General features: G+C 40.3%; 1 protein-coding gene across 1 annotated transcript in view; it reads left to right on the top strand.

The window, feature by feature from the left end:
- Window positions 1-12,068, top strand: part of CFAP221 (cilia and flagella associated protein 221) — a gene marked incomplete at its 5' end in the record, with an annotated part of 39,254 nt that overhangs the window by 9,786 nt on the left and 17,400 nt on the right. The window contains 6 exons of the mRNA XM_083359366.1: window positions 3,469-3,572; window positions 5,067-5,226; window positions 7,443-7,575; window positions 7,664-7,775; window positions 8,321-8,432; window positions 9,747-9,834. Coding sequence (XP_083215492.1) covers window positions 3,469-3,572; window positions 5,067-5,226; window positions 7,443-7,575; window positions 7,664-7,775; window positions 8,321-8,432; window positions 9,747-9,834 — 709 coding nt within the window. The remainder of the gene's footprint in view (window positions 1-3,468; window positions 3,573-5,066; window positions 5,227-7,442; window positions 7,576-7,663; window positions 7,776-8,320; window positions 8,433-9,746; window positions 9,835-12,068) is intronic.

Genomic DNA, 12,068 nt, shown 5'->3' with positions numbered 1-12,068 from the left:
TCGAATAAAAATCCACAAAAGCATCCTTAATAAGATTCTGTTGAAACACAAGCCTTCCTTTATACTCAATCTTATCTATATTAGAGGCCCTTTGCTTTTTCCTCAGTCTATAAGCTAACCATCTGCCTGGTTTATTAGCGTTGCAAAAAGTATTGTGCCTAGCAAACCGCAGATTGGTTGCCACTTGATCTGCCATTAATTTATCAAATTGTCCTCTTAGCAATCTAATAGCCTCCTTGATCTTCACATCCTCTGGATTCAAAATCAAAGCCTTTTCTTTTTCCTTTATTTCATTCTCCAGTTGTTTCCTTCTAATTTCCACTTCACGTCTATGTCTATTGTTCATATATATCAACACCCCTCTCATATAGGCCTTGCTAGCATCCCAAACCATGTCCATAGAGGTACCCTTATTCATATTAATCTCAAAAAAATCCTTCATCCGCTGTTTACATTCTTCCACATTTTTCTGATTTCTAAACAAATTCTCATTTACACGCCACGAGCGTCTGTCTCTTTTCTCCTTGTCAATCTCCAACCAAACTGGACTGTGGTCAGAGATAGTTCTAGCACAAATCTTCACCTTTTTAGTTCTCAAAAAAAAGTCATTAGTCAACAAAATAAAATCAATCCTCGAAAAAGATTGGTGTCTGTCAGAATAAAAGGTATAATCCTTCTCTTGAAAGTGTCTCTCACGCCAAATATCTCGTAATTCCAAGTCATCCTTCATTTCAAAAAAAGATTTAGGCAGTCTTGCATGACTTGGAATGCGCTTAAAAGCTCCAGCCTTATCCAGCTGTACATCCAAAACACCATTCCAATCTCCCATAAAAATAAAAGATTTATAATCCAACTGGGTAAGCTTTGTGTGAAGTAAGCTAAAAAAATCAGCTTGTTGTTGGTTAGGTGCATATAATCCAACTAAAAGCGTCTTTTTACCTTCTAACAACAGCTCAATCATAACATATCGTCCATGCTTATCTGCTTCAATTAAGTCTGCTGTTAAGGCACTTTTAACATAAACAACCACTCCATTTTTCTTATTCTCTGCAGAGGCAACAAATTGCGTACCCAGTCTCGAGTTCATTAAATACTTTTGATCCAAAACTCTAATATGCGTTTCTTGCAAACATATAACATCTATCTTAAATTGTTTTAAATATTGAAAAACTTTCTTCCTCTTCTGCGGTGAATTTAGTCCATTAACATTCCAGGTTAGAAATTTAGTTGCCATGGATATCCTCCAAAAGCTCTTGGACCACAGCTTTGATAGGACTAACTTCTTTAGGCCGTGCTCCTCCCACAGCTTGACTATATGTACGTTGTGAAGAATCTGAAGACTTTTGCTGATCTTGTTCCTTTATTTTCTTTGCTCGTTTTAAAGCAGCACGCGTTACTCTTTGCTCTCTAGGATCATCCAAAGAAGTTGTAGCTTGATCTCCTCCAACACCACTTTCCTCTGTTTCATCCTCTTGATGATCTCCTCCAACTCCCTTTCCAGCTTCCAGAAGTGTTAATGGGGTTGCTTTTAAGACATTGTTGTAGAAATCACGCGCTTGCTTCACCGTAATCAGCCGGTACCTTTTACCTTCATGCATCACCATCAGCCCCTCTGGAATCTCCCATCTGAACCTTATATCTCTTTGCTTAAGCTCCTGCACAAGAAATGCATAGTCCTTCCTTCCCCTTAAGATCCTTGGAGGAATTTCTTTTAAAACCAGAACTTCTTGTCCAGCAATCACCACTTTAACATCATAGGCAGCTTGTATAACTTGGTCTCTGATTTCTCTTTTTGCAAAATAAACCACCACATCTCTAGGCAACTTTCTCTGCCTAGCAATCCATGAATTCACCCTGAACACTTTATCCATAGCTGCTCTTATTTCAGATGCTGGCTGGTTTAATACCACTTCAAAAGCCTCAGAGATCAGCTGCTTTAAATCTTCTTTAATATCCTCTTTTAAACCTCTAATTCTGATAGCAAACTGCATCTGGTAATATTTGGCCAAGCTTAACTCCTTTTCCACTTTGTCTCTTGCATTTTCATTCTCCCGAGCCTTTACTTCTAATATAGCATTTCTTTGAGCCAAATCATCCATTTTTTCATCTAATTCTTCCACACATTCCGCCACTTTATGCACTGAGGACAAAATGTCTACCTTCATCACGCTGAGCTTCTGTTCCATCCTCTCTTCCATTCTCTCCTCCAATTTCTCCAATTTCTCCTCCATCTGCGCAAATTTATCTGCCATTGATTGATTAATTGATTCCAAAAGTTTATCCAAAGCATCTCGTAAGTCCTTCGGTGTCAGCACTTCAGGAGGGTGCAATGCCTGTAATGATGATTGTTGCACTGGCGAGGATCCACCACTCCGAAGAGTTTTAGGGGGAGGTTTCGCCGCCATCTTTTAATCCTCAATTATGACGCACTTTCAAAAGTTTAAAAAATCCAACAAGCTAGAGAGTATATTAAAATAAATCTCTTCACCTTTGTCTCTTGTACCGCTCTGCCTGCTCCTTTAAATCATAGTCCTTTCTTCAGGCAGGGATGGTTCGCAGACGCCTGGCTCTGCTCCAGGGAGTTCGGAGCAGAGACGCCGGCCAGCTGGGAGCAACCCAGGCTTCGGGGGAGTTCGATCCTTCAGCCGCCCAAGCTCCAAGCTCAGGCGGCCCCGGAGAACTCTACCCCTACCTGGGGCCTCACCCCCTCCTCTTCTCCCGAGGAGGGGGCTTCAATTTCGCCCGAACAGCTGATCGGCGCTGTTTCGGGCGAAAAAACAAACAGCTGAGCCGCGGGCAGCCCGGGAAGGCTGTCTTCGGCGCCGCGCCGCCACCGGAAGTCGAGGTTGCATGTTTTCAAATCAAAGCAACTACTGCAATATTGCAGACCTACGGTAAGCCTCAGTGAATTCAGCAGGATGTCAGGGAGATGGTTGGTATAAAAATATGAGATATAAATAAATAAATTACAGTGGTGAAGTTTTGTTAGTTTTTTAAAAAAAGGAAGGATATTTAAATTAAAATCAAGCGAGGTCTATTATTTTACTCACGAAAACAGGAAGCTGCTTTTTCTTTTATATGAATTCATAATGCAAAAAGCTCAAGCCTCACTAAAATGAATTACATACATACAGAGGTAAAAGCATGTGTTTTCAATTATTAATACGAGACAGCCAATTTTCATAAAATATGAAATCATGACTTATCTAATATAGTTGCTGGATTAGGGCTGCATATTCATGTAATTGATTCTCCAGTAACTATATGAAATAATTTTAAATAAAATTTGGATGCAAATCATTTAAATTTGCAGGCTTTAATTTAACACATGGCAGGCATTATTTTGAAAACTGTTCTCCTGTTTCATGCCATCATATCAGCATATTTTCTGCCCTGCTACTGCTGGAATGATAATGTTAAAAATTTGAATATAATTATTTGCTATTTGGTCCTCTTCTCCTTTTTCAGTAAGCCCTATGTGATCCCATTGCAGTGTAGCTGTCCCATAGATTTTGAGTTTCAGGTTGAGTACCTTCAGCCCCACAAAGCCTTTACTGTACAACCCATGTCAGGTAAGTTCTGAAAGGGAAACTGTGTTTCATGAATGTTTGGAATTTTACATAGTAATATGAATGAATGATAGGGACGCGGTGGCTCAGAGGGTTAGGACGCTGAGCTTGTTGATCAGAAGATTGGCAGTTTGGTGGGTCAAATCCCGAGTGCCGTGTAACAGTGAGCGCCTGTTACTCGTCCCAGCTTCTGCCAACCTAGCAGTTCGAAAGCACGTAAAAATGCAAGTAGAAAAATAGGGACCACCACGGTGGGAAGGTAACAGCGTTCCGTGTGCCTTTGGCATCTAGTCATGCCGGCCACATGATCACGGAGACGTCCTCGGACAAGTGCTGGCCTCTTCAGCTTTGAAACGGAGATGAGCACCGGCCCCTAGAGTTGGAAACGACTAGCACGCATGTGCGGGGGAACCTTTACCTTTACCTATGAATGAATGAACCTTAAATGGCTATCTACCAGGATGATTTCATGCATCACATTAAGTCATCCCAAGTTCTGTTTGAATTTGTCTTAGCACATTATATGATCCTATCCATAGGTTCAAATTTATACGCCCAAAGCAAATCAACTTACATGTATATACTTCCTTCCTACTCTGTCCTGATAATGGGGACATTTGCTAAAGCATACATCTTCGGAATACAGTCTTCCCAAAACTTAGCCTGCCTTGGATGCCAATCTCAATAGGACAGGAATAGTTCACAGACCCTGTCTTTATAAAATCAACCAAAACTGACCTTTTGTAATCCAAACGCTTTATGTTGGTTTTAAATCATCTGCATCGGTGTGTCCAGACACTGGAATGAACAATAAGAAAAATAATGGGAAGGATTTGAAAAAGGATGAACTAGGAAAGCCATGTCATGGACTTCTTAGAAAGCAATCTTAACTGAAATTCAAGGGGAAGCAATGTACTCAAAACTTTCGAAACACACCGATTCACACAGGCAGAAGTACTTTTATTGGGCTTTTCAGTGCAGTGCATCTAACTTTGGGGAAATTGACCTTACCCTCCAATTCAAAACAGCAGAATGATCTGAAGGAGGTGGGCGGTTGAGAAATGTGAAAGCTAACTTATTAAATTTATCATACTAGCTCTAAATTGATTATCTGGGAAACTTGATCCAAGTCTTTCCAGGGAAAAAAGCTTTTGAATTAAAAAAAAATCATTTAGTTCCAAACTATTTTTATTCCAAAATGATCTTGTGGTACATTGGGCCAGCAGGAACAATCAATGTACGATATGTAGAAAGGTGCAGAGAGGGGACATCTAAATTCTCTTTAGAAAGCAATCCAAGTAGTTGAAGGTTGTTTTGCCTACCAATATTTGGTTTTCCTGATCAGAATCATTTCTCTCTTACAGCACTTGGACCAACATTCTCACACACACACACACACGCACGCATAGAGTATATGTATTTAGACAGGAAAATAATAGCAGACTTTTATAGTTAAATGTATTAACTATAACCTTACATTTGATTTGTTCGTTACAGGAATAATTCCAGCCAGTGGGAAATCAGAAGTGATAGTTACGTTTGCACCTTTTGAATATGGGACAGCCCAAATAAAAATCCAGTTGTGGATTTCACAGTTTAACTCAAAACCTTACACTTGTACGTTCACGGGAACATCTACCCCACACCTAAATTTAACGTATGTGAAGTTCATCATGTTTTGAATATTAGTTAACAGAGATCTTTACTAGATAATATTTCCAACTGAGGGTTTCCCATTCAAAAAACTATATCAACTATATCATGTTGAAAAAGTTAATTACATTTATCTCCCATTGAAGCTGATGTAGTGTAAAATATCAGTCCTGGTTAAACTTTTTTTGCACTGCAATGCTTGCCTCAATGAAAGTTTGACCAGACCAGGTTTACCAAGGCTCCTAGTTGGTGGATTCTCCTGCCTCTTTACCCTTTCTGGACCAGTGAAAAGAAAACATTGTTCAACCATGTTTCCTGTCACTTGGGCTGGTAGAGGAAAACTATTAATTATTTCACAAAACAATTGGCCATGGAGAACAATGGCTGGAGGGGGAATTTGAGTGACAATTCTCATTTGAGTTGCAAGGTGTGAGGCCATATGTCAGCAACAGGGTCACTTCAGTTATACAGGTAGTTTTTGACCTACAACAGTTCGTTTAGTGACTGTTTGAAATTACAACGGCATTGAAAAAAATGACTTATGACCATTTTTCACACTTATGGCCGCTGTAGCATCCCCATGGTCACATGATTTACATTCGAATGCTTGACAACTGGTTCATATTTATGACAGCTGCAGCGTCCCAGGGTCACGTGATCCCCTTTTGTGTCCTTCTAACAAGCAAAGTCAATGGGGAAGCCAGATTCACTTAAACAACAACTTACTAATTTAACAACAGCAGTGATTCTCTTAACGAATGTGGCAAGAAAAGTCATAAAATGGGACAAAACTCACAAATTTCTCACCTAGCAACATAAATTCTGGGCTCAATTGTGATCGTAAGTTGAGGACTATCTGTAAAAAGAAACAAATGGAACCAAGTCATTATAAAATGGTCCAATAGTCATAGGCCCCTTCCACCTGCAAGGGACTCACCAATATTGGCTTTGCATGTCCCTGCTGTGTTATGGATTCCAGCTGTCTTCAGAAACTAAACTTATTAACTCAAGGTGATTAACACAAGTTAATCAACTCAGCTCCAACACCAGAGGAAACACTGTGATGATAGTACTTCCTCCAAACTTGTGAAGCAGTTTTCACATTGTTGGGAACTCCAGCCTCATCTGTCTCTTGGATTTCTCTTCTCCTCTTCCTCCAAGACACCATGAGGCTATGACTTCTCCCCAATCCCAACGGCACAGAAAAGCAGCTTTACTGTTCCCTGAGGAGGGGTCAGCTTGCTTTCCACCCCCCCTTCCCTCATTGTTTAGCTAATGCAGCATGACATATGATGGAGACAAGCACTAGAAGACCAGCGGTCTTCTCTTTTTGTTACTCCATCTATAAACTGGCTGCAGGAAGCATTGACAGGTGCCAAGTGTTTACAGTTGATCATTACAGTGATGAGGGTAAAGGTGATGTCTGTGAGGAAAGAAGACATACTATTTCAGTCAGGAGAACATAGTTCCAGAAACATTCAATCATATCTAAGCCTTCAGAGCATTAAGGAGAAAGCTGCCCTGAAGACATTTAAAGAATAGACTATTTTGGAGTAATGACCAAAACAAGCCAGTCTAAAATAAATAATACGCAAAGATTTTAATTGCAATTGAGTTTGGAGAAGTGAAATTGTATCCCGGTCCATTGCAGGAATTTGCCAAAATTGGCCTCAGAAGCAGATTTCAGGGATCCCGATAAAGTGTGTTTCAAAGGGGGAAGCATTTGCTACAAGATTTTTCTCCAGTCCAAATGAAAATCTGAATTGGATAACAAGTTTTGGACTCCCCTTGGCTATCGCCATCACATTCCACTATTCCCCAATTCTACTGGTGTTATGCTCTAGCACAGGGGTGGGGAATTATGCCCCTTTTATGACTTGTGAACTTCAACTCCCAGAATTCCTGGCCCAACCATGCTGGCTTAGGAATTCTGGGAGTTGAAGTCCACGAAGCCATAAAGGGGCCATAGCTGCTCTCTTTCTTTTTCCTCAAAAGCAGGAACCAGCTTAATGTATATGGTGAAAAGGGAAATGTTTCCAATCTCCGTTTGTGCTGCAAAATTTGATCTGAGTTCCACGTGTGCTACGGCTATGTAATTTTCCCAAGGGTTCCTCTCTTTCGTAGGGCTTTACCTTTCTATAGCAATATTGTATTACCCAGATAATAAAGCTAATGTGTGTTCTTTCCCTAAAATTGCTGTACTTTTTTCCTCAATTCCAGAAGGGAAGACTTTGAGGACCAAGAGTCAGTTTTGCAAAGAATACCAAAGTCTTCTGAAAAAGCCGTGCTGTGCCTGCCACAGAAAACAATACCACCGAACGAAAAAAAATCCAGGCCGCTACAAAAAGGACGGGTACAGAATGGACAAAAATTAATTATTGCTATATAGGAAGGAAATAACATCCATCAGTCATTTTGACATAATCTATTTATTTTCGTAGACTATTGAATATAAAAACTTGAGGTTCCCTGTTGATTTGTCAAATCCTTACGCTGTGGGAACAGTTTTGATTCAAGAACCAGGCAAATTGAAGATTAAACATTTAAGAGAAGGTAATAACTTTTATTATTGTTTGGTCGCATGATCAGCCAAATATTTAGACTCGATTTGGCATTTTTATCCACGGATCAAGTCCTTTTCAAGGATAGTTAGGCAGATGTTGTTTGATGGTGTTAAAGGTCTCAGCACAGGATGGAAGCTGTTCCAGTAAAGCTGCCTTTTGTAATTGACTGATGGTGATTTTGTCAATGCTGATGTATGTTCTTATTATACTTAATACTCGATTTTATCCTGCCCTTTTATATATAGTTTGGATTTATTTTACACAGAAGATTCTATTTATTTTATTTTACCAAAGATTCTACAAATTTATATACTGCATAGGAAGTAATATAAAATCTTTTAAATAATAATTACATTAAATATCTTAGGATGTTCCTGATATCAGTGCAGAGTTTTGAAATCTTGCAACTTCTCAATAATTCTGCTTCTTTCAGACAATTAATAATGGGAAATGTGCCTAAAGCTATCATGAAGCAAATAATTCATTGCCCTTTTAATGTCCTGATTAACAGTTTTTAATTTCTGTGTTGTGCAGTTTTAGGAGGACAAGGTGATGGAGGGACTAAAACACGACAGATAAAAGAAGCTGTTTTTCAGCTGAAAGTCAAACAGGATGTACAAGAAGAAGAAATTAATCAACTTAAGTGGTGAGTGATGGCACACTTTATACCAAATGCAGGAAGTTAAAATAACTCTTCCAATCAAATCATTCTGCCACTTAGCATATTAATAAAGGAGGTTTTGTAATAAAAGTTGCATTATTATTGTTTCTCAGTTTGTAACTGATTACAGTTATTACATGTACTAAAAATTAAAAATAGTGGTTAGTTGCTTCATTCCAGGTGAGAAGCGAATACCAACAAAAGAGACATTTTTAAATCTGTCTAATGTTGGTTTTATAATAACTCTAGGGGTAGTAACATAAACATCCAAGGATGATAAAGAGGCTTGTTAGAGGTTTTAGAATAATGTGAAAAAGCAGAAGTAGTAAGAAAGAATAATAAATAATCAAGTGTATTGCTGATTGATTGATTGCCTTAACCTGAACAGAAGCATTGCTGCAAAGCCACCAATGAATATAATCTATTGGCTAGATTAACCCAATGCTCTAAGACACGGGTGTTAAACTTGATCACGTCATGTGATATACCATGACATATTGCAATGTTTTCAATATCTGTATTTGTGCATTCTGTTATTTATGTCACTGTTCACCGCCCTGAGTCCTTAGGGAGAAGGGTGGTATACAAATCAAATAAATAAATAAATAAATGTTTATTGCCTTGATGGATGGTGGGGCTGGGGTGGGCATGGCCTGCGCGTGACACATCCAGCCTGTGGGCCACTAGTTTGACACCCCTGCTTCTAAGACATTAAAGAATGTAAAAACAAACCCAAGCAAAGTATAATATGTTAACCTAATTTAGACTTACAAGCCGTGATTTGTGGTTTAGTGCACTCTGTGAATCCAGCCATTGTGATATGTTTAACAACCAGAGTTGAAACAAGCCACGATTTTACATGTGTATGAATTAGCCATTATGATCTTTGACTTGGCTTGTTCATTATTAATTACAAGTCCCTCAGCTCTAAATTTCTGAAAATCCTATGGAGCATAAGTCAGCCAAGGTAAGCATTTTACAATCATGTGACTTCAGAAAGACAAATTTAAGCATGTGCTCATTTCTTTGACTAAAATAAGTGAATTTCTAAAGTGTTCAACTCTAAAATATCATTATCCATTCTGTCGTCTCACTGTCAGTCAGATGCATCAACACTGTGTGTGTGTGTGCGTGTTTAGTGAAGTGACAGTAGCGGGTCAGTGGATAGGTAACCTACAAAAGCTGTTTTTATGTAAGATTTATTTTTTTTCAGGTGGAAGAATTGTTGATCAAGAGGGCTGTGTCTGAACTGATAATTTTTTTCCACTAAAACTCTTTTCTTTTGAATTTCAAACACAGGCAAGTTCATTTAGGTAAAGATCCAATATGTCCAACTGTTCAAAAGCAAATCCTTGAAGATCGATTGAAAGAAGAAGAACTTTACAAGGTGAGGATAGAGTACGAAAATAACCCCTGGCTTTATGTATATCTGTGAAGATTCATCCAAGTCAAGGTTGTTCCAAAGATATTTTTCTTTTTTCAAAAGGCAACTGGACTTTCTTGGTGTTTTCTTTGAAAATGTTTTGCTTCAGGAACTGAAGAAGCTTCTTGGATGAGAAGCAAAACATTTTCAAAGAAAACACCAAGAAAGTGGAGCTGCCTTGGGGGAAAAAAAACACCTTTGGGAGCCTGGCTTCATACATTCTGGGAAATATCAAGGACCCACCCAAGAGGGTAGAATAATTTTTTTCAGACTAAAGAAGACGGGATTTTATCTTGAAACAAAGCAGACATCATCCTTGCTGCCACAATCTTTTGTATTTGTATATCTTACTCTTATTTTAAAAACTGTTTATTTTCCTAACTCCAGAGTTCACATGCAAAGTCAGAAGAAAAGAGAAGAGAAATGGGGATAGTCTGCTGGACAATCCCCTTGGGAACATCTAGCCATAGTCTCTCCTGTGGTTTGGATCTAAAGATAGCACTACTGCTTTATTTCTTTTGGAGTCCTTCATTTTGTGTATCTCAGATTGCACTTGGACGATGTCCTGTCCCGTAGAAGAAAGAACATGAGCTCCTCTATAAAAACCAGAGATCTGTCGCTTTCCAACCCTTTTGTTTTTAATTATGTTCTTTACTTTAATCGTATTGAGGCCCATCGTCTCCCACAACTATTCATCTTCCTCAATTTATTTTTTTTTTTCAATAGATAGCTCTCGACTCCAAGTCAGTTGTCTTTGAAAGAGATATATTTTATTAACGAACGGCAAGGACGAGGAGCTAGATCAGTGGTGGCGAACCTATGTCACACGTGCCAGAGGTGGCACTCAGAGCCCTCTTTGTGGGCACACGTGCCATGTCCCGGAGATGGCAATCATCCCTCTTCAACCTGCCACGCGAGGTCCCACGTGACTGGATGCATCCCGGCACGGCTGGTTTCCATCCTCCCCCCCCCCAGTCCTGTCCCTCCTGGCCTCGCAGGCTCTCCTTTTCCCGGGCATGACCCACTGCATCGCCTCCTCAGCTCTCGTCTAGCTGTCCAGCTTGGAGGTGGCTTGTCTGAACTGCTGGTGGTGGGCTACAGAGCCCCAGAGTGCGCTGGTCGAGGAGTCAGCAGGCTGTGGCTGCTGAAGGACACCGTCGGCCCCCATGCGCTCGCTGGCTTTTGTGTGCGGGGGCCGATGATGTCAGGCAGCAGCTGCCCCGGCCCCTGCCTAACCTTGCCCTGTGGCAGTGGCACCCCCGGCCTGCCTTGCCTCACTTCACCCCACAGGACGAGCCTCCTGCCCACCACCCCACCAGCCAGTGACCCCCTGGATCTCCCCCAACCCTGCCCCGCTCCCACAGGCGTCCCTCCTCACGAGCAACATCGAGGTGATCACGCCCACTTTGGCCACACCCACCCAGCCTTCCACGACCACCACAGCCACGCCCCACCTGGCACCCGGCGATAAATAAGTGGGTTTTGGGTTGCAGTTTGGGCAATCGGTCTCTAAAGGTTCGCCATCACTGAGCTAGATTGACGGTGTTATAATTACCATCTTTTCCCAAGCGCCTTGAAATGACGTATTAGGGCTGTACAGCAATCCAGACTGAAAGTGGAAAATTGCTTGGCCTTGTGTGGTCATAATGGCATAAGACCAGGAAAAGGTGCTGCTTCACTAAGAGTCATTACCAACTCGATGGCACATGATCCGCCTTTAAGAAAGTATCAGTGGATCTTATGAATATGACTCCATGCAGATTCCAAATCACCTTTTCGTTTTCAAGTGTAGCTTCCTGAATGGCTTTGATTATTATCCATGCAGGCCTGTTCTTATAGTTCTCAAAGGAATCCCACTGAACATAGTTGGATTTCATTCCGAATAGGTTGAAGAACTTCGACTTAAGATTGCTTTCAGCTGTACAAAATGATCTAAGGAATCCATGTATCACTTTCAATCACTTTTTTTCCCTTTTAATTATTCTAAATAAAATTCCTCATTTGTCAATATCTCTATTAGATGCAGGTAGTCTTCAAATAATGACCACAGTTGGGATGGGAATTTCCATCATACATTGGTCCAATGGTAAAGCAAGCCACCACAGGACCAGAGTCAATTTTGCCACCATTTTTACCATGGTTGTTAAGCGAATCACGTGGTCGTTAAGCAAATCCGGCTTCCCCAATTGACTTTGCTT

Source organism: Vipera ursinii (genome assembly GCF_947247035.1).
Source record: "Vipera ursinii genome assembly, chromosome: 1".
In the NCBI taxonomy this organism is placed as follows: Eukaryota; Metazoa; Chordata; class Lepidosauria; order Squamata; family Viperidae; genus Vipera; species Vipera ursinii.
This window is presented reverse-complemented; position numbering and strand designations above follow the sequence as displayed.